Source organism: Pituophis catenifer, unplaced genomic scaffold, assembly GCF_029215685.1.
Source record: "Pituophis catenifer annectens isolate HBS135680 unplaced genomic scaffold, rPitCat1.0.hap2 SCAF_10, whole genome shotgun sequence".
Classification (NCBI taxonomy): Eukaryota; Metazoa; Chordata; class Lepidosauria; order Squamata; family Colubridae; genus Pituophis; species Pituophis catenifer.
In genome coordinates, this window is record NW_027256890.1 from 31,376,255 (window position 1) to 31,397,675 (window position 21,421).

Consider the following 21,421-nt stretch of genomic DNA (forward strand, 5'->3'; position numbering starts at 1 on the left):
AGTTCCTCACTAACACAACCACGTGTTGCGTTGCTCACCTCTTCCAGTTTAGTCTGAGACCCCACGTTTAGCAATGCGTTATATAACCTGGAGATTTCTCAAGCTCTCCTAGTTCACATTTTGCATCTCCCTCTCCTCCAGTTTCCTCACGAACCTGTATTCTGGTGTCAGATCCCCACATTTGAGAACTACCAAATCAATACTGTTCTTACAATAAACTGGCTTCACGCACCTGCTAAGCCCTAAAAAGGTAAACTGCAGTTAGTGCAACCAACACGTCTGCACGTAGCTGCTGAATGTTGAACTTAAACCCCAAAGTCCAGCAGCCACAGCTCTATAAAATGCAAAGAATTGTCTCCTTCCTTGGGAAACCTCCATGGCTATGAGTTGCAGCCATCTATATTTTGTTTAAATGTAATGAATAACCAGCAGATGGTAAACCTATCTATACAAGAGGGGAACAGTCTGCCTGTCCTGAAGGCAGAAGAAGCAGCAGTGGTTGGAAACGAGGAGAGAAGCAACCTAGAACTAAGGAGAAGCTTTCTGACAGTGAGGACACTCCAGAGGTTGTGGGTGCTCCATCACTGGTGGCTTTCAAGAAGAAACCGGGCAGCCATTTGTTTGTGATGGTAGAGGGTTTCCTGCCTGAGCAGGGGGTTGGACTAGAGGACCACCAAGGTCCCTTCCAACTAACTCTCTTATTCTATATTCTGGGGTCAAGCCTGGCCAGTTGAGCCTTCAGCAGCGGATAAACCGTTTAGGGTTCTTTCCGGCTTCTTCAGTTGCGTGTTGGAGCCTCTCCTGTGTTGGCTTGACTATTTGATTACACTTTGTTTAAATCGCTACCTTTTGCTTCCAATAATTCAGAACGGTTTACATTTCGGTTCCCAGGCTGAGAAGGCGGCACCTTCATTAGGACAGCTGAACTTGTACCAAATTGTTGTTTTTGAGTTTTGAGAATCCTCCTTTCATGCTGGGAGGGGAACAGTGGCTGGTCTCAGTGCCACGTCTGTCTCGAGAGACGGAGGCGCAGCCCGGGCATTGTATTAGGCTGGTTTGGCCCCGCTTGCTAGGCTAGGATAAAGCGGGGCCAGGAAATTCATAGTTTTACATCTCGGGGAGTGTTTTGCCTCTTGCAACTTGGCCAGAGCCCTGGGGTGAATGGGAGGCCCTCCAAAGAAGCCCTGTACTTGGGGAACCAGTAACTTCCAGCTGTCAAAGCCCAACCTGTCATTATTCTTTGTATCTCGGGCACCGCCCAGATTCGAAGCAGAGGAAAACAGGCACACGTGGCATTCAGGGCAGCAGAGCGTCTCGGGCATCAGCTGGGGCTGGGTGTCTGATGCGAAGAAGGCCCACGGAGTTTCCTCTCCCTGGATCTGGAAGCCTTCCCAGGGCTCGAGTTCAGCAGTGCGGCTGCCCCAGACAGGATGCCTGGCGGGGAAAGGACGGAGGAAGCGGGGACTTAAATCACAGGCTTTCCCCACTTTGGCCCAGCTTATCTGCACCGGCAGGGAAAACCATGCGGATGGCTGGTAATTACAGCCCTGGGGCCTTGCGCCTCCTGGCCTCAGTCTTGCCCAGTCTCTTGGCCAAGGACCAGCCCCCCTTTCCCTGGGGACCCCGTCCCATGAAAACCTGTGCCACAGCGAAACAAGCGAAGAGCAGGGGCTGCGGGCTGCACTGTCCAGCTGCTGGTAAACTGCAGTTGCTTCCAAGTGTGAGGAAAATACGTTTTGGAGGCGTGAGAGATGGAAACATGGAAACATGCCAGTTTTAAGAGTTTGGATAAAGGGGGCTGAGAACTGAGTACCAGCAGTCCTTGACCTTCATGGAGCCCAAAAAGTCTGTTGCTAAGCGAGACATTTCTTAAGTGAAGAATTTTACGACCGTTCTTGCCACAGTTATTAAGTGAATCACTGCAGCTGTTAAGATAGTAACAGGTTGTTAAGTGAATCTGGCTTTCTCATTGACTTTGCTTGTCAGAAGGTCGCAAAACAGGATCACACGACCCCGGGAGACACTGCAACCGTCATAAATATGAGTCAGTTGTCAAGGGGCTGAATTTTGATCACACGACCACGGGGCTGCTGCAACAGTCATAAGTGTGAAAAATGGTCATAAGTCACTTTTTCAGTGCCGTTGTAACTCTGAACAGTCACTAAATGAAAGGTTGTAAGTCAAGGATAGCCTGTACTTCAAGGTTGCCTCAATGATTGCCCATCCCTTCTAGGTTTCTGTCTGGTTAACAGGCTCCACGTTCTGCCGTCGGAGGAGGGAAATACTGCCTGTCTCTTCGTTTTGGTTCTAGTACAGTTTTTAAATAATACTTTAATCTGCGTGATTTTAAGGTGTTAATGCTTTAATTATTTTTATTTCTTTTATAATAAGCCACCCATAGTCACTTTGTAGTGGCACAAAATTTTAAGGGAGTGTAAGGTCTCAAAATACACTTGAGTCACCAGAATGCCAAAGAGAGAGACTCAAGACGAGGCTTGCAAAAAAAAACCAGATTTTATTTATGGCCAAAAACAAAATACTGGGTGGAACTATATCCAGAACATACAGATACAATGCATGCGAGGAGATAGCCACACCTTGGGGAAGGTATGGCGTCCTTTTATACCCTCAGAGATGTCAGCTTAGTACCCAAATCTGGCCTCCCAATCCAGGCCCGTGCATTCCTTGTTGCCCTGCAAGGGGGAATAGAAACTTCCCAATTAGTCATCTTGAGCATTTCTTTGTTTACTCAATTGGCCACTTTGGCCCCCTGGCCCTGGAAAGCAGGAGTTTATCCAGATCAAACATAAATTAGGGCTGAGGTGTAAATTATCCCTTGGAGATACGTACCATGTTCTTAGATGGCACTAGAAAAAACAGGGAGAAGATCGATATGGGTTCAGGTCAAATGGCAGGGACATATGTTTGACAAATACCAGATACATTACAGAGGCCTAATAACAGAATATGTTTGTTACAGGAGATACAAATATAAAGGCATATATGTATTACAGGAACCTAATGGTTACAGAATCTAGTATACCAGTATATCATATCCTAGTATTATTTATTATATCCTTATTATTGTTTCCCTTCATTCCACACTTTTTATTTAAATGATGGAATGCTTTCCATCGCGGGAATCATGTGACTATTCTTTGGATTAAAGGAATGAGACAAGGGAGAAGAAGGAAACCTCCAAGGGTTAACAATCATCAATTTTGCAAACAAAATTTGAGGAAATAATTTTTCCATACACACCTACTTTTGCTAACAAATAGTGTACAGCAAGTCTATTCTGGGATATTGCTGTTTTCAACAGAGAGTGCTGTTTAACTAAGAAATTTAGAGCATTAACAGTTGTATTAGGTATCATTGCAATCATTGGCTGTAACCTTACAATTCTATTCAGCATATAAAGGGAGTTCTGTACCATCTTCTGCCCAGGTGGCTGGTCCGTATACCTGAACTATTATTTCTGGAGGCCACTCATCTTTCTGTGGCCTACATCCACATAAATAGGTATCGGCCGTTTTTCACCTTGTTGTATTGTCAGTAGAAAAAGGAAGAAAAATAGATTTCACAGTTCCTAATACACATGCTTCATACCATCAGCTAGGCAATTGCACATAGGCAAATTTTCCATTTATCCAATATAAGCCATCTGGAGCATGCCAATTAAGAGTTACCACATCCATCCATAACCCACTCAGTCTAGGTATATTTTCAAATGGGTTACTAGGTTGTGTCAGGTTAATTCCAGACTAAAAAGTAACAATAAGCAAAGAAAACACCCTTACGTGTAAAATGATTTTTCACACTGATCATTGCATTATATTCTCCTCATATTAGTCCTATGCATAAGAAAATTAGTCCCAAATATTGAACCATTGCATTAAATCAAATATAGAATTGAACCATTCTATATCTTCAGGGATCATGATATCACTATCTCCTAGGACTACTGTGTTCAAGTCAGATTGACCTGATTCAATGTCTCAATTCTCCAGTGTAGGATAGATATATACATAGGAATAGAGTTTCTATGGGGAGCAATCCCTTGCACATTTACACAAGCACAGTGTCCCATTATTCCCCACAGGTGTGTATAAGTTCACAATTACAACAAGAATAACAATAACATTCAGTGATACAGTTACAATCACGGGACCAACACAATCTGGAGAGTGTGAAGTTGCACAGCTGCTGTTGGGATCTTCAGATGGAATAAGAGAGGCCACCACTCAGGCTGGAAAGTCCAAAAAGTTGCTTCTCCTGCAACAAGAAAAATCACAAACAAAGCCCATTCATACCACAATGACCACACCAGTTTTTGGAAAAGTTTATTCTCAGCAGGTCATCTTCAGGAATCACTTGCCACTCTAAGTTCTTCCACTGCTCCTTTTACACGGGTGTAGTGGTCCACCCTTTGTCTTTAGGTTGGACTGCTGTTTCAGTAGTCAGCAGGACTTGGTAGGACCTGTCCCGGGCTTGGCTAAGTTTGTCCTCACATCAGGTTTTATCAGGACCCAATCACCAGGCTGGAACTTATGAACAGCAAAATCGAGAGGTAGGGTTTGAGCTAGGAGTCCTTTGATTCTGAGGTAAGATAAAGAAGAATAGAGGCCACGTATACAGTTCTTTACAAATATGTCTTTAGTTTCATTTGTGGAATTTCCCCTATTCTGTCCAAACGTGGTAATCCAAACATCATTTGGCAAGGCAAGGGTAAAGATTTGGTTCACAGCAGAGATGATGTTGCATTCCATGGAACATGACATTCCCACTGCCTCCATTATTAATTGAAGCACTTTTGCAATAAAATGAGTCTCTTGGTTACTGTCTATAGCTTCTACTATCCCATATTTAGGTATTATCTGTTAATTTTGGTGACTACTGCTGAGTGGCTCTCATGGCTGGATAAGCCTCAACCCATCCAGTCAAGTGACCCACTATCACCAATAAATATCTAAGTCTCCCCACTTAAATTAGTCTAATGAAATCAACTCAAATGCATTGAAATGGTCTCACACTAAAGTAGCCCTCCCTTCTCTTTCTACTGCTCACATTTTCTTTAACTAGTACTTCTCACCTAACATTAAACATAACTCATCTCTGTAACAATTCCTAAAAAGGCAGCAACTTGTGTTGCTAACAAACAAGCAAGCAAGCAAGCAAGCAAGCAAGCAAGCAAGCAAGCAAGCAAACAAATAAACAAACAAACAAACGGATAGGATAGAGCACCTTGTCAAAATTGCATTCCGAGCCAAAAACAGTGAAACTGCAAAGGTAGGTATCAGATATCACCCTTTACCCCGCCTTTCTCAGGCTGTTTCAGCAGAGAACCAGCCCGCAGCCCCCCTTTTTCCTGCTTCTCTCCTCCAAGGGAGGGGGGGGGGGAAGGAAATACAGGAAGAAAAAATGTTTAAATTACATAGAATTCTCACCTCCTTTCACCTCTCAGCATCCTTTCAACAAAACAACCCTCTGCATTTCTCTCTAACCTCAACACACAGGCATTCACAGGTCTCAGGATCACTTCACTTTATCACTCCTTATGAGCTTTGGGACATCTCACACACACACATTCACATTTGTACTGCAATCAGACTTTTTGTATACACCAATTTCACATACAAAAATTTCATTTAATGCTTCCTCCATGCAAACCAAATTATTTCAGGGAGCTTTTCACAAGCCAATGCGCTCCATTTTCTTTAACTTTTTGTGTACTGTTGTTAGAGGGTCTCCTGCAGGTTTGGAAATGATTACATACATACACATACACAAACATACCATCAAACATTTCCAGAGCTGTGGAGGTTGTTTTTTGTTTTAATTTTATTTCCTTGGGCAACCTATAGCTTATTCTTAAAGCAGTGGGAAAACTCAGAGAGCAGTTTAAATCATAAATATGATTGTGGGCCCTAACTACTTTCCGTTTCCCACAGCTCCAAGCCGAGATGTTTACTTAATTTGCAGGCTGGCCAGACATATCACAATCAATTCTACATGCTATTATTATAGATGCATATCCAGGAATTTTGTAACCAAAATCACACCAGATTGATCAAGTCAAATTATATGAGTCTCCCCATTTAGGCAGGTTTTACATTTTTATTACCTGCTAAAACCCAGGTGGGAAGAACAATAAACAATTTCTTCTTTATTCTTAGTTCTTTCAGACTTCTCTGGCTCTTTTGAGAATGGTAAATTATCAAGATCTTTATAACATTGCAATATTTCTTTGCCACCCATAGATCTCTCTTTAGACACTAGATTGTTACTACGTGCCTCTGCCCTGGGGGTGTTCTGTGTGTTCTCATTCTAACTTGGAGCTCTCAGCAATCGCTGGCCCATTTTAAAGATCAAGATGTATAAGAGGTATACACATCATTTGCATTTAGCCAGGGCTCTCATGAGCAAGTTTGAACTCCACTTTTCTTTTTACAGACAACTTTTACTGCCACAACATTTTTCATTCATTTTTTTTATACTCTTTTTTTGTTTTGTTTTTTCACAACTTGTTTGTAACGTGTTCCAGTGGGCTAACATAGCCAAATGGAGAACACGGCCCAATTCTTGTTACTAGTTATTTGTTCCAAACAGGCTACCAGCATGGTTGCCCATTTTCCCCAGGGGATTCCTTTCTGTCAGCTCGAAGCCTGACTAGACTCTCTTTCTTCCTGAGGAGATTTCCCACACCTTTCCGTCAGTGCGAAGCCTAACCAAACCCTCTCTTTTTCCCTAAGAGATTTCCCAGACCTCCCCTGCGGGTCCGAAGTTTGGTCAGAGCCCTCTCCTGCACTACAGATTCTTATTCCAACAGTCACACTCCTTTCAAAGCGATCGTCTCTGGCTGATCTCCTCTCGGATAATCAGAAACGCAGATTGGATCTCCGCACATCGCTTCGAGGGCAAACCTCTGAGGAATTTCCCTCGTCTCATTCACACACTCACAAAGCAACACTCCCCTTCCCAAGAGAAAAATAAATTATATTCACCCAGAAGAGCTCAGTTCCATAACCCCCCCACAGTGCAAGCCTCTTTGTTAGGCATTCAGGACAGGCAGGATCGGAGCCTGCCAGCAAATGACCAGATCAAAGTCACTGGATAAATTTTTCCAGGAGCGCTCTTGACTTCGGTACTGGTCCAAGCTGGTTTCTTCCATCTGCCTTTAATGAAGGCCACCAAGCCTCAAAGCGGCTCAGTTTGTGGGAAGCTGAATGCAGCCACCTTGAAGAAACTTTGCCTTCAAGTCCTTCAAGGTTGTAAGTCAAGGATAGCCTGTACTTCACGGTTGCCTCAATGATCGCCCATCCCTTCTAGGTTTCTGTCTGGTTAACAGGCTCCACGTTCTGCCGTCGGAGGAGGGAAATACTGCCTGTCTCTTCGTTTTGGTTCTAGTACAGTTTTTAAATAATATTTTAATCTGCATGATTTTAAGGTGTTAATGCTTTAATTATTTTTATTTCTTTTATAATAAGCCACCCATAGTCACTTTGTAGTGGCACAAAATTTTAAGGGAGTGTAAGGTCTCAAAATACACTTGAGTCACCAGAATGCCAAAGAGAGAGACTCAAGACGAGGCTTGCAAAAAAAACCAGATTTTATTTATGGCCAAAAACAAAATACTGGGTGGAACTATATCCAGAACATACAGATACAATGCATGCGAGGAGATAGCCACACCTTGGGGAAGGTATGGTGTCCTTTTATACCCTCAGAGACGTCAGCTTAGTACCCAACTCTGGCCTCCCAATCCAGGCCCGTGCATTCCTTGTTCCCCTTCAAGGGGGAATAGAAACTTCCCAATTAGTCATCTTGAGCATTTCTTTGTTTACTCAATTGGCCACTTTGGCCCCCTGGCCCTGGAAAGCAGGAGTCTATCCAGATCAACATAAATTAAGACTGAGGTGTAAATTATGCCTTGGAGATACATACCATGCTCTTAGATGGCACCAGAAAAAAACAGGGAGAAGATCGATATGGGTTCAGGTCAAATGGCAGGGACATATGTTTGACAAATACCAGATACATTACAGAGGCCTAATAACAGAATATGTTTGTTACAGGAGATACAAATATAAAGGCATAATATATGTGATACAAATACAAAGGCATATGTGTATTACAAGAACCTAATGGTTACAGAATCTAGTATACCAGTATATCATATCCTAGTATTATTTATTATATCCTTATTATTGTTTCCCTTCAGGAGGAAGGAAGGATGGAAGGAAAGAGAGAGAAAGAAAGAAAAGAAAAGAAAAAGAGAGAGAAAGTAAGTAAATTTGAATGGCCATTTGAGATGCCATTACAGGAATGATGGGTGCCCGAAGGACCAGGATGGGCAAAATCTTTTGGATAGCACATAATCAATCAATCAATCAATCAATCAATCAATCAATCAATCAAGATGCGTGATAAAATAAAAGCAATTTAAAAGGAAATTTGGTTTGTTTCCTGAGACCAATTCTTTAAAAAAAGATGATACCAAACAACTAAAAGGGCACAGAATTATGTAATTATAGCAATGCCTAAATCCACACAGTAAAACAATAAAATGTTGATATATAAGGCCATAATCGACATTAGAAAGTTCCCAACTTAGTGCCCTAAAAGTCAGCCTGCCAATCCAGCCTGAGGGAAGTTCGAACCCTTCAACTTTCTTGGGTTTCTGTGGAAATCCCTGCTTGAAAGAAGTGGCCCTTGGAGTCCAGCCTCTGCCCCTGGCAAGGCCGGGTGGTGGGAGAGTGCCAGTCCTTGGAGAGGCAGAGCGCAGGGCAATCCGAGGCAGCCTCTGATCTTTTGGGAGGAAAGCGATGGAGCTGAAGGGGGAACGTGGGCCTTGCAAGGCAGATGGGGACGCAAGGAAACTGGACTGCCGCAGATCATCGGCCAGCTTCCAAGCCCAGGGTACCCACAGGATGCAGTCAAGAATTGAAGCTCCGTCACAGCACATATTTTATGGGGGCTTCAGTCGCACCTGGGCACCTCTTGGGGAATGCTCTGGTCTGGGGGTCTCCAACCTTGGCAACCTTAAGACTTGGGGACATGCTGGCTGGGGAATTCTGGGAGTTGAGGTCCCCAAGTCTTAAAGTTGCAAGTTTCTCAACTTTGGCAAATTGGAGATGGCTGAATTTCTGGGAGTCAAAGTCCAGACAACTTAAAAGCTGCTAAGATTGGGAAAGGCCTGCACGGAGCAGGGGCTGGACTAGATGACCTCTGAATTCCCCTCCAAATATGCTGCAATGAAAAGTACCTGAAATTTACATCTCCCCTTACACCCCACCTTGAAAGGGGCTCCACTCACGGCACCCCCCAAAATGCTCGGAGCTCCGCCAGACCCCCGAAGCGTCTGCCGAAACGCGCTTGGCGGAGCCTCCCCTGGCAGCTTTCCCGCACCGCCCCCGGCAGCCGGCGGCGGAGGCGATGGTGACGCGCCCCTTCGGCTGCCAAGGCCGGCTCGGGCCAGTATAAAGGGAGCGCCGGGCATCCCAGGGCGAGAGAGCCGCCCGGAGCATCCCAGCCTCGCCATGAACGCCCTTCTCCTCGCCGCTCTCTGCGCCCTGGCCGCGCTCGGCCTCGCCCGCACAGGTAAGGGGCGGTGGGCAGCGGAGGGTCTCCCGGTGCCCCGGCCCTGGGAAGAGGAGCTGGGCCCAAGCGAGGGGCTTCTCCAGCGGGAGGGAAGGGTGCTGCGGGGTGTCTGCAGCCTCCAGCCTGCCCTCGCTCCCCCTCGGGCTCCCTTCCCCAAACCCAGCGAGCCCCCCAGGACGAGGCTGGCAGAGGAAGCCCCTCGCTGAGGCGCCCGCCCGCTCCTCCTCCTCTTTTGCAGAGGCTGCTCACTCCCGGAGTGTCGACGGGCCGCCCAAGTCGGAAGGTGAGTGAAGCGCCTTCTATTGTGTGTCCCCCGCCCCGGCCCTCTCACCGCCCCCAGCCCAGGAGAGGAGCAGCCTTGAGGCGCCTCTGAGGTTCCTGGCATCTTCACCCTTTGCAGATTTCGTAAGCCCTTCTGGCGCTGCCCCCTTGAAGCGGCCCTCTCCGCTGCAGCCATGCCAAAGGGGGCTGCAGAGGCGATGGAGACCCCGGTCCCTGCCCTGCAAGTCGGGATGGCGCCCTTTGGCCCTCGCTTGGAATTAGAGTGGCAGAAAAGCGGCGGTTATGCCCACCTCGCTTGGGCCAACTCTCAGCTCAGGCCTGGGTGCCTTTGCAGGAAGGCTTTGGAAGTTCAAACCACGAGGACTAGAATCATACAATATACTTCCAATCGGAAACAGAGCTTCCCAGTTGCCCTTCCTCGGCCCCTGTCCTAAACACACCCTCCTTTCCTGCAGCTTTTGTCTCCAAGCGTGTGGGGGCTGAAATCGTGAAGCGACAGAAGAGGAACTACAACAGGTACAGGGAAAGTGGGTGCTCACCATGGCTGGCTGACCCATCCCATCCCTGAATTTCCCAGGGGTAGTCAGTCTGCAACTCCCTAAATTCCCAGACACCCCCCCCCCGCAATTGGACTCCATGAACACTTGGCAACTTCAATTCTGGGAGTTCAAGTCCACACTTCTTCAAGTGTCCAAACTTGAGGGACTCTGCTCTTAGGAGGCATATCACAGACCCCGTAAGCAGGGGAAGCAGCTGGGGTGGTGTGTGACCCAAAGGGGCTGCAGAGGAGAGGTCCTCTCCCATCAATAGGCCCCAAGCCCTCCATGTCCCCCTGGGGACCCACCCACTCGCTTCCTCGCCTCCCTGTCTTCCACCGCAGCATGACCAAGCCTTGTCCCAGCGAAGGCGCCCAAGGCCTCCCCCAATCACCCTCTCCCTGTTGCTTCCTTCACAGTGGCTACGATGCTGCTGGGGCTGCCCCCCAAGTGGCCGTGAACCCCCTCGAGGCCCAGCGGGAGGTCTGCGAGCTTAGCCCCGCCTGTGACGAGTTGGCCGACCACATCGGTTTCCAAGAAGCTTATCGGCAGTTCTACGGACCTGTCTAGCCCACCAAGCATTTCTGCAAACCCCAGAGGACCCCTCCCCTTCCTTTCCCCCCAGTCGAAGCTGCTTGTAACTTTGCTTTGTAAGACGCTTGGGGAAATTGGTAGTTTTATGTTCTAGAAAAAAAATAAAGGGAAAAATCCCAGGAAGTGGTGCTGCAGGTTATTTCACTGGATGGAGCAGACGGGCTTTTCTGTGGCGGAGAGGGGGTGTCGCCTAATGGCTCCCCACGAGTGGAGGTCCTTGCTGCCCCTTACAGCCACCCCAAATGAGGAAAGCATGAGACCTACAAGCCTAAATGCCCCCCCCCAAGAAATCTCAAATGCCTCCTTCTTTCAACCACTGTCATTCGTCATCATCCATTCGGCCGAGTCTGACCTGCAGCCACTCTATGGATCAGCCCTCTCCCTGCCCCTCTGACCCACACCGCCTCCTTCAGACACACCAGGGTCATCACAGTGCTATCCTTTATAGTGTCCAGCTAGTGGGTACTGGGGGGGGGCTTCTCCTTTTTCCACTGGTCACTCCTGGCATGATTGACTTTTCAAGGGAGTTGGCTTGCATGACGTGGCCAAAGCAGGACAGCCCCTGTTGAGAGATCTTGGCCTCCAGTGATATTTTGGGTGCCGTTTGGTCTTTCTTGGTGATTTTCGCAGTCCATGGGATGTGTAAGAGCGCCTCCAGCATCGCAATTCCAAGGCATCCACCCTTCTCCTTTTGGCCCTTTTCAGAGTCCAAGTTTCCCAGCCATAAGTAGCAATTGGAAAAATTATAGTGTTAACTGCATTTGGTTGTGAAGCTGATGCCTTTACTCTTCCAGATGTTATTCATGACGGACATTGCAGTGTTTAACCATGATAGAATGGCAGAGTTGGAAAGGACCTTGGAGGTCTTCTAGTCAACCCCCTGCTCAAACAAGAGACCGTAGACCAGGGATGGCGAACCTTTTCGGCACAGAGTGCCCAAACCGGAGCGCCAGAAACCGAAGACCGGCTGGCCAGTGCGCCTGGTGGTGCCTGGTGGAGAGGGCTCTGCGTGCCACCTCTGCACACGTGTCATAGGTTCACCATCACGGCCCTCGGCCTAGACCATTCTAGACCAGTCTCTTCTTAAAAGCCCTCCAATGATGGAGCACTTACAACTTCTGAAGGGAAGTCATTCAGCTGTTGTCATTGATGGGAAATTCCTTCTTAGTTCTAGATCTCCTTCTGATGAGTCTCCATCGGCTGCTTCTTCCAAGCGCTGTAGGCCGCCTGATCTTAGGGCTGCAGACACCCTGTAGGCAGGCGGTATTTGGGGTCCTCAGGTTCTATCCCCTCTGCCCACAAAAAAAGCTTGGCATCTGGAGGACTTTCCTACCACATCCAGGGGGCTGCTGGGGGCGTCTGGTGGACACAGAGCTAAGGAACGCATGGAGTCCCAAGTCATTTAATATAGGTAGTCCTTGGGGGGGGGTTGGACTAGATGACCTACAAGGTCCCTTCCAACTCTGTTATCCTGTTCTGTTCTGACTTCCAACCAATTGTGGAAGTGATTGTTCAAAGTTGCGACGGGCCTCTCCTGGGCTACTTAGGACCTGGATTTCAAATTCCAATGCCCCCTCCCCCATGGTCATGTGATAACATTTTGGGCACTGGCAACTGGTCCCCATTTATGACCATTTACAGTGTCCTCTGATCCTGTGATGGTAATTTACAACATTTGTTCCTGGAAACTGGCTTTTACTTCTGGCAAAAAAATGCCTACTGCAGACAATGGATTCACTTAATGACTGCCACATTCACTTAATGACCATGGCGATTTACTTAATAATCGCTTCAAAAAGTCGTAAAATTAGGCACTGTCAGGTGGTGATCCGCTTAATGACCAGCATGACTTACAACAAAATTCCAGGCTGAATTACAGTTGTAATTCGCGCGGGTAGTTACGGGGATGTCTAGATACTCCCGTGTAACATCTCTCCTGCATGAGCTGCACTGGCTGCTGGTGGTGCTCGATGCATTTCAGGGTGCTGGTGCTCACCTATGAAGCCCTTCATGGCTTAGGCCCGGGGTACTTGCAGGACCATCTCCAGCCGCTCTCCCACTGTCCTGTGCGCTCTCACAGAGTCGGCCTCCTCAGGGTGCCGTTGGCCAAACAATGTCGGCTGACGGCCCCCAGGAGGAGAGCGTTCTCTGTGGGAGACCCGACCCTCTGGAATGAATTGCCCACCGAGCTCAGGACAGCCCCCGACCTTCTTTCCTTCCATTGCGAGCTGAAGACATGGCTCTTTCGTGAACTCAACTGATCCGTTTGGGGGTACACTGCCATAATTTTAAACTGTTTTTAATAGGGTCACTGATTTTAATTTTATTTCATTCTGATTTGTATTGGAATTTGTCATTTTGTAAGCCGCCTTGAGTCCCCAGGGAGAAAGGCGGCATATAAATCGCAATAATAAATAAATAAATAAATAAATAAATAAATAAATAAATAAATAAATAAATAAATAAATAAATCAAGAACTACTTGTAATGTGCTAAAACTGACGCAGAAGAGCCAGTTAGGCGAAGTTATTGTGCAAAAATAGGGATTTTGATGGCTGAGATTCCCCGCTAGCTAAAGGGCAGAAGAATCCACCGGCAAAGCTTCCCTACCTCAAGATAATAATCCCATCTGTAAGGATGCAGACTGTAAGACAAAACGCACCTTCCACTGACTCCTCTGAACTTTTCCACCGAGGGGAGAGGGAACTCCTGAACACTGCAGGGGCAGCTCCTTTCTATTGCTGCTCACGTTGATTGCAAACGCTGCAAGTCGGCTTTAACTGAGATTAGGCAGCTGACCTTCTATCGTGGCTTCCGAAATGGTTGGAGACTTGCTGTTTTTCTGCTGCAGCAGGAAATTGGGCAGGGAGGACCCTCTATCAGACCACTAACGTTTTTAAACAGGAGGAACTCAGAAATCCAAGATAAGAGAACAGAATAACAGAGTTGGAACGGACCTTGGAGGTCTTCTAATCCAACCCCCTGCTCAATCAGGAGACCCTGTACCATGTCAGACAAATGGTTGCCTAATCTCTTCTTAAAAGAGTGTTGGAGCACCCACGACATCTGGAGGGAAGGTGTCCCAGTTCTCACTGTCAGGAATTTTCTCCTTAGTTCTAAGGTTGCTTCTCTCCTTGATTGGTCTCCATTCATGGTTTCTTCTCCTGCCTTCAGGTGCTTTGGAGAATAGGCTGACCCCCACCCCTCCAAACCTCTTCTTTGGGGCAGCTCTGATCTGATGCTGACTATAGATTTTGCTTTGTATCCCAAGTTCCAGAACTGAGACTTGCTGTTTTTCTAAAAGAAGAGGGAGGGGCAGGGGGAGGAGGACAAAAACGTCTGGATGGTGGACGTGGCAGTGCCTGGAGACAGCAGAATAGAAGAGGAAGAACTGGAGAAGATAACAAAATACAAAGACCTACAAATAGAAATAGAACAACTGTGGCAAAGGCAAGCAAGGGTAGTACCAATAGTCATAGGCATTTTGGGTGCAATCTCAAAACAACTGGAGCACCACTTGAACAACATCATTGGCATTGACAAATTCACCATCAGTCAATTGCAGAAGGTAGCTTTACTTGGAACAACTTCTGTCCTGTGATGATATATGTAACACCGTCAAACATCCAGATCTGCCTATCCCAGGTCCTTGGTAAACTTGATAGGTGGACAAAAGTGCCAAACCCAGGCTGAACATCTGTCTGACTCTGCGATGATTAATAATAATTGTGGAAATTGGGATCGTAGAAACACCCAGGAGCATAGAAGAGTCCAAAGGCAGATGCATGAATAAATGTGATAAATGTATTTATTCATATAACAAAACATATTAACTATATACAAAGGCTGTCTTGATATCCATTAGGATAGGGGGCACACAGCGTGTGTGACTACCCCTATCAAAGATCATGTCTCATGGAGAACAAACGTAAAAAGAGAGCATGGTGGAAAGGTTAGAGGGGGTTTTATACTCAGTGTAAGCCCCTCCTCTCCACATAGGGGTGGGGGCACTTTCTGCCTCCACTAGTGTTCTGTATGATATATGTGCCAATGGCTTGCAAATACTTGACAGTTCCCCTCCTTGCGAGCCAATGGCATGCAAATATACAAATGCAATGCACAACAGATTTTACCCTGTGAGACATAACTTTTTACACAGATCTTTGTGCCTATCTGCTGGTAGAGGTTTTGTGAAAATATCAGCTGTTTGATATTTGGTCTGACAATGTGATAAAGATATAAACCCCATCTCTACTAGTTGCCTAACATTTTGATAGCGGATATCAATATGTCTGGACCTTTTTCCCACCGCATAGGCTTTGGCAATGCCTATGGCCCCGGTGTTTTCTTCTATAATTTGGATGGGCAAAGTCGGTGGTGTCCAGATGCTAGAAATTAAGGCATCAAACCATATCAGATCGTTCCCTGCCTCTGATAAGCATGCATATTCGGCCTCAGCGGTGGAGCACGAAACAAATTTCTGTTGCCCCACATGCCAATGGATGGGTGCCTCATTTAATAGTACCAAGAAGCCTGAAGTACTCCTACGTGTCTTGGTATCTCCGGCCCAGTCCGCATCCGCAAAGCATTTTAATTGGGCCTTGTCTCTATTCTCAGGTTCCAAGCGAAGCACGTAATCTGCTGTGGTCTTGAGATACCTTAATAGCTTTTTAATGGCCAACCAGTGGAACTGGGTAGGATGTTCCACTTGTCTAGATAGCAGGTTTACGGCCAGGGCAATATCTGGACGGCTCCAGTTACTTATATATAGTAATGAGCCGATCACTGACCTAAATAGAGTATTATTTTGGAACTCTGGGCTATCCTTGTGTGCCAATCCATAATAGTCGGTCTGCATTGGGATAGCCGTTGGCTTGCTATCTTCCATTTTACATTTCACCAAGAGTTCCTCTATCTTTTCCTTTTGGGAGAGAGCAAAACCTTTTGGTGTAGTGATGATTTGTACGCCTAGGTACTTGTCCACATATCCTAAAGACTTTAGAGTGAACTTTTTTTGTAGGGTCCTGGCAAATGTAATACTTCCCCCCTTGTCAGGCCCTATATATAAAAGGTCATCGACATACACTAGGACTTTCTCCAGCCCCCCTTTGGTATCCCTTGTGAAGGTACATTTATCAGCTGGAGATGGATGGAAACCCAGTGATTTGAGAGTTTTGGTCAGGCATTTGTACCACAGTCTGCCTGATTGTTTGAGGCCGTACAAACTTTTCTTCAGAAGCCAGGTGTGGCCTTCCTGCCGTTGAAATCCGGGGGCACCTCTGACGTAAATTTCTTGTTTTAGATGTGCATGTAAATAAGCAGTTTGCACATCAAATTGAAAAATGTGTTCCCCATGTGCTGCTGCGGTGACCAAAGCAGCCCTCACACTTTCCGCTCTCACGGTGGGGGAGTATGTTTCATCAAAGTCCTGCAAGTAGCGCTGTGCATAGCCTTGTGCTACCAGCCGGGCCTTATAGAGGAGTTTGTTGTTGGGCATTGGCTTGACCTTGTAGACCCAACGGGTGCCAATTGCTGTCCTCTTTTTGGGGACTTCCATGGGGATGAAGACTTTCAATTTTTTGAGACTGTCCATTTCCCGCTCCATTGCCACCCTCCACCTGCGCTGTTCTTCCTCGGGAAGCTGAAGGACATCTGAGTACGTTTTAGGGGCCATGGTAACGCTGTTGACCGAGGCAACACAGCCAATGTCCAACCTTTTGGGTGGCACCCCTTTATTGGAGCGTTTTGACCGTCTGGGAAATTGCCACTCACCATCATCATTGTCATCCGGAGCATCGGTGTCAGAATTGGAGCTGCCGGAGGTATCTTTCCAATCAAAATGGGTCGGGCCTCTGTCCCAGGCGCTGCGAAGATATGGTCGTTTAGGTGAGGCAGGAGGTGTGAAGTCACCCAGGGATTCCTTGTCTGAATCGTCAGAGTCAGGTAGGGATTCATCACCATCTGGATCTTCGCTGGCCAGTTGTTTGGAGTTTGTTGGTTCATCCTCTTCAGGTGGTGCTGGTTGTTCAGTGTCGCTTCTAATAGGGGAATAACCGGGTTCATTGGAATGAATTTTTGACCAATTTGACCCCTCCTCAAAGGAAGCTGATCTAGAGACAATGACAAGGTTATTTTTGTCTACAAACCTAGAGGCCTTGCTGCCGGTTGCATAACCTATAAATCTGAGCCTCCTTGATGCCTTGCCCCCCTTTCTTCTGAGGTGCTTGGGAATATGGACCCAGGCATAGGAACCAAAAATTCTCAGGTGTGAGAGGCTAGGTTTCCTTCCATGGACCAGGAAGTATGGGGTTTGGTTAATGGCACTACTCCACGTCCTGTTGACTAGATAATTAGCCATTTTGACCGCTTCTGCCCAAAAAACTTGGCTCATGTCAGCATCTGCAAGTAGGCAGTTCATGACATTCTGCAGCACGCCATTTCTCCTTTCTGCAATGCCATTCTCGGACGGAGTTCGAGGGGATGATTTAAAATGGAGGATACCTCTCTCCTTCATCCACTTTTCAAAAATCTTGGATGTAAACTCAGTCCCCCTATCACTCTGCACCTGAGCGATGCACACCTTGTGTTGCGTTTGGATCTGGTTGTAAAGATATTTGAAGTTGGTAAAGACTTCAGTTTTGTCCTTTAAAATAAATACATGGCCATAACGAGAGTAATCATCTACTACCGTTAAAAAATAATGCCCCCTACCAAGGGAGGGTCTAAAAGGACCAACCAAATCCATGTGTACCAGCTGATAAGGGTACCTTGCACGACGGGAAGAGACCTTAGGTATAGCAGCAGTTTTAGATTTTGCTGCCTTACAGATGGCACATTCCAAATAGGTATTACAATTCTTTATCCTAAGCCCATCAGAAAAATCTTGCATTTTCTTAATAACCGGGAAGCTGGCATGGCCAAGCCTGCGGTGTAATATATGAGCACAATCCAAATGTAAAGGTTTACCCATGCATACTTTGTCAACCTTATGTATCTTACCATTACAAGCCTTGGTCTGTTCAGTAATGAGAGTAGGCACTGGATTAATGGTCACCTTAGATTTCCTCAGGGTTGGCTGAGGAGTTGTGACCTTAATGGGCTCAGCCTTAATGGCTTTGGATGTCCTAGGAGCTGGTTTAAAAGCTTCATTGGTTTTAGGTCCAGGGTCCTTGGGTTTGGACCACCTGGGGGCTGGCACAGAACCTTTCTGCTCTATCTGGGCGTTAGCTCCCTGAGCCCTCTTGTTAGGTTTCTTGTGCCTTTTGACCTTTGCTTTTGGGGAAAAATAAGGCAAATTGTTGATTTTTACAATATCGCCAACAACACCCCCATTTTCGGAAACATAACCTCCACCCTTCTCAAAAACCAGTTTTACATTTTTATCCTCAGTCAATTTTAAGATGCTTAAAAGGTTGTTCTTGATTGAGGGAACATACAGTGCCCCTGTGACATCTCCTATACCAGGCACATTGATCACGCCTTCCCCCGTTACCTCTGCCTTGTCCCCAGTGGCAACTTTTACTGAGGACTTGAGTGGGTGTAAAACCTTAAATCGTGGCTTCGTGTTGGCTATATGCGTTGATGCACCTGAATCAAGAAGCCACAGCCCCTCAGCATCCTTTACCTGGGAGGTGTGATTGTCACTAGTGACACTACAGAATTGGTATCCTTTATGACCACCTCCCCCTCTTCCACGGCCTCTTTTATTTTTATTGTGCTTAAGTCCAGCCGTGTTGGCCCTTTTAAAGTGACCTTGTATGCCACAGTCAAAACAGGTGGGAAGGGTATTAATCCTTTCACATGTGTCCTGGCGCCTCCTCTGAGGCCTAGGCCTGTGATATGTCTCCTTCATTTCTTGTTGTTCCTCATCTCTGCGTCTTAAATCTTCCTCAATAAAGCGGCCAGAAAAGTATTCTATATTTCTTTGTTCCCTAGAAACCCCTTCTAGAGAAATAATAAAGGGACTCCAGGATTTGTCTAGGGAGTTCAACATCACACTAATTAAAGTGGATTCAGAAACAGGCTCCCCCCTCTGTATAAGCTCATCCCTCATGGCTTTAAGCGTTGCCAAATGTTCCCCCATTTTGACACCAGGTTTGAGTTTATAGTTGTGGAAAATTCTTGACAATCTGCTGGTTGCAGCCATATTGTCACTATGGAACAAATTATATAGGGCAGTCCAAACTTCCTGAGCTGTGAGGCCGTCTGAAAGACTGGCATACAGAGCTGTGTCTATAGAACTTAACAGGGTTGTGTAAGCTCTTTTATGCAGGAACTCAATTTCAGGGCTCCAAGGTAAAGGGGGTGGTCTTTTGATCATGTCCAGAGTATTTTCTCTTAAGAGAATTATCTGAATCTCTTTACACCATTTTTTAAAATTCTGACTACTTAAATGTAATTTTTCAAAATTATTTGGCAAAGTTACAAAATTATTGCCATTAAACTGCATGGGGAGTTGTTCAAATGGCTGAAAAGAGCCTGTTGTGAATGGCATTGGGATCCCTAAGCCTGGGATCGATTGCTTAGGTCTGGCTCCTTTTTGTAGTCCTTCTGTAGTTTGAAGCAACTGGGCACGTGCAGGAAATGGAGCATGCTCCAAAGCCTTTTCTTGTTGGAGCTCCGATCTCCCTCTCTGAGCTCTGAAGTCAGGTCTGGCTGGAGTTTCAGGGTAGGCCCGAACATCAGCGATGTGGCGGGGAAGCCTTGGAGGAGTGGGAAGAAGGCCTGGAGATCTTTCTGGAGACTGGAGGCCCATCAGATGAGGTCCATGGGCTGGGTAGGCCTGGAAATGTCTCTGGATCTCCTCTTCTCCATCGGAGGAGCAGGATTGCAGCTCCGGATCATCCCAGCAGGGCCGGAAAGGTGCGGAGGCCTCAGCCTGGGCCTCCCTGGAGCATTCAGTGAATGGTGAGCGCCTCTGCAGTGGGGGGTGGGAGGCTGCAGGTCCATCTGGGTTCCTCCGGGGGTGGGAGGTTGGATTTGGGGCCCTCCTTGAGTGGGCAGCTGGGTCTGGGACCTCGGGGGGGCCAGTGGGTGGTTGCTCCATAAGTTGCAGGGCAGCGACCAGGGCCTCTATGGCCTCTTTGATGTTTGCCGTGGCAGGCGGGGCCTGGCAAGGGGCTTGTGGGTTCGGAGTGGTCCTCTGGGCCGCTGGAATGCTGAGCTGACTGGCTGGCGTTGTAGGCCTGGGCTGTGGAGCTGGGGATGGCCTGGCTCGTGGTGCTGGCAAAGTGCCCAGGGGAGCAGCCATCTTGGAGGAAGTTGCCTCCGGAAGTGGCCTAGTGGCCATTTTGTTTGGCGGGAAACCGGGTGGGGGGGCAGTCTCTCTGGTGGCAGGCGCCATCTTGGAGAGATCAGGCAGGGGAGTCCTTACCGGGATGGCAGGCATCTCTGGTGCTGCCTCCTCAGGCCTCTCTCTGGCTGCTGCCCTTGCCTTCAGGAGGCAGGCGAGCGCTGCTCGGCACTCCTCTTCTGACATCTCAGCCACTTGCCTGTCCAGGCTTTCATCTGGTCCTTCTGCCCCCTCTTCGTCAGTGCTGAAGAAGCCTTCTCCAGCATCGCTTGGCTCGGCCCCTGGGATCTCTTGCTGCATCTGGGTGGCCTCTGGCTGCCAGGGTGTAGCAGGATGGAAACCCCCTTCAATGTTTTCCATCGTTGATTCAGTCTGGGGCTGCTGTGAAGTTCTCCTCCGTTGAAGGCCTCTGGTCACAACAGGGGAGCTTCTCTCACAGGTTATTTTGGAGGGCATCTCGCCTTTTCAACAGCTCCTGGAGTGGAGTTCTGCTACCATTCCCTCTGCTACCATTCTGTGGAAATTGGGATTGTAGAAAACACCCAGGAGCATAGAAGAGTCCAAAGGCAGATGCATGAATAACTGTGATAAGTGTATTTATTCATATAACAAAACATATTAACTATATACAAAGGCTGTCTTAATATCCATTAGGATAGGGGGCACACAGCGTGTGTGACCACCCCTATCAAAGATCATGTCTCATGGAGAACAAACGTAAAAGAGAGCGTGGTGGAAAGGTTAGAGGGGGTTTTATACTCAGTGTAAGCCCCTCCTCTCCACATAGGGGTGGGGGCACTTTCTGCCTCCACTAGTGTTCTGTATGATATATGTGCCAATGGCTTGCAAATACTTGACAATAATAATAATAATAATAATAATAATAATAATAATAATAATAATAATAATAATAATAGAATTGATGATGATGGATGATGAAACAGATGATGCTACTGTTGCTGCTTATAGCAAGAACAGGCCGGTCTGTATTTCAGAAAAGGAAAACCGAGATTAGGACACCAGGGGAGGTGGGGATCCTTGGAAGAATCTGTGTGAATGTTTATTACTTTGTCCACATGGGAAGCCCCCTCCTCACAGTTCTTTGGGCTCATCTCTC

At 47.0% G+C, this 21,421-nt stretch overlaps 1 protein-coding gene across 1 annotated transcript; it reads left to right on the forward strand.

Annotated features, from left to right (window-relative positions):
* The first annotated feature begins 9,487 nt into the window (after positions 1–9,487).
* On the forward strand, positions 9,488–11,047 carry BGLAP (bone gamma-carboxyglutamate protein). Its single transcript, XM_070951201.1, has 4 exons — positions 9,488–9,600; positions 9,839–9,883; positions 10,338–10,398; positions 10,838–11,047. The coding sequence occupies exons 1-4, from the start codon at positions 9,540–9,542 to the stop codon at positions 10,986–10,988; spliced, it is 318 nt and encodes a 105-aa protein (XP_070807302.1). The 5' UTR covers positions 9,488–9,539; the 3' UTR covers positions 10,989–11,047.
* Positions 11,048–21,421: the final 10,374 nt, after the last annotated feature.

What these genes read in the sequence shown, in the direction of transcription:
- BGLAP (XM_070951201.1), top strand. Translation starts at nt 9,540, where the DNA reads ATGAACGCCCTTCTCCTCGCCGCTCTCTGCGCCCTGGCCGCGCTCGGC. An exon ending in GCTCGGCCTCGCCCGCACAG is followed by an intron (nt 9,601 to 9,838) that starts GTAAGGGGCGGT and finishes CCTCTTTTGCAG; the next exon opens with AGGCTGCTCACTCCCGGAGT. An exon ending in CGGGCCGCCCAAGTCGGAAG is followed by an intron (nt 9,884 to 10,337) that starts GTGAGTGAAGCG and finishes CCTTTCCTGCAG; the next exon opens with CTTTTGTCTCCAAGCGTGTG.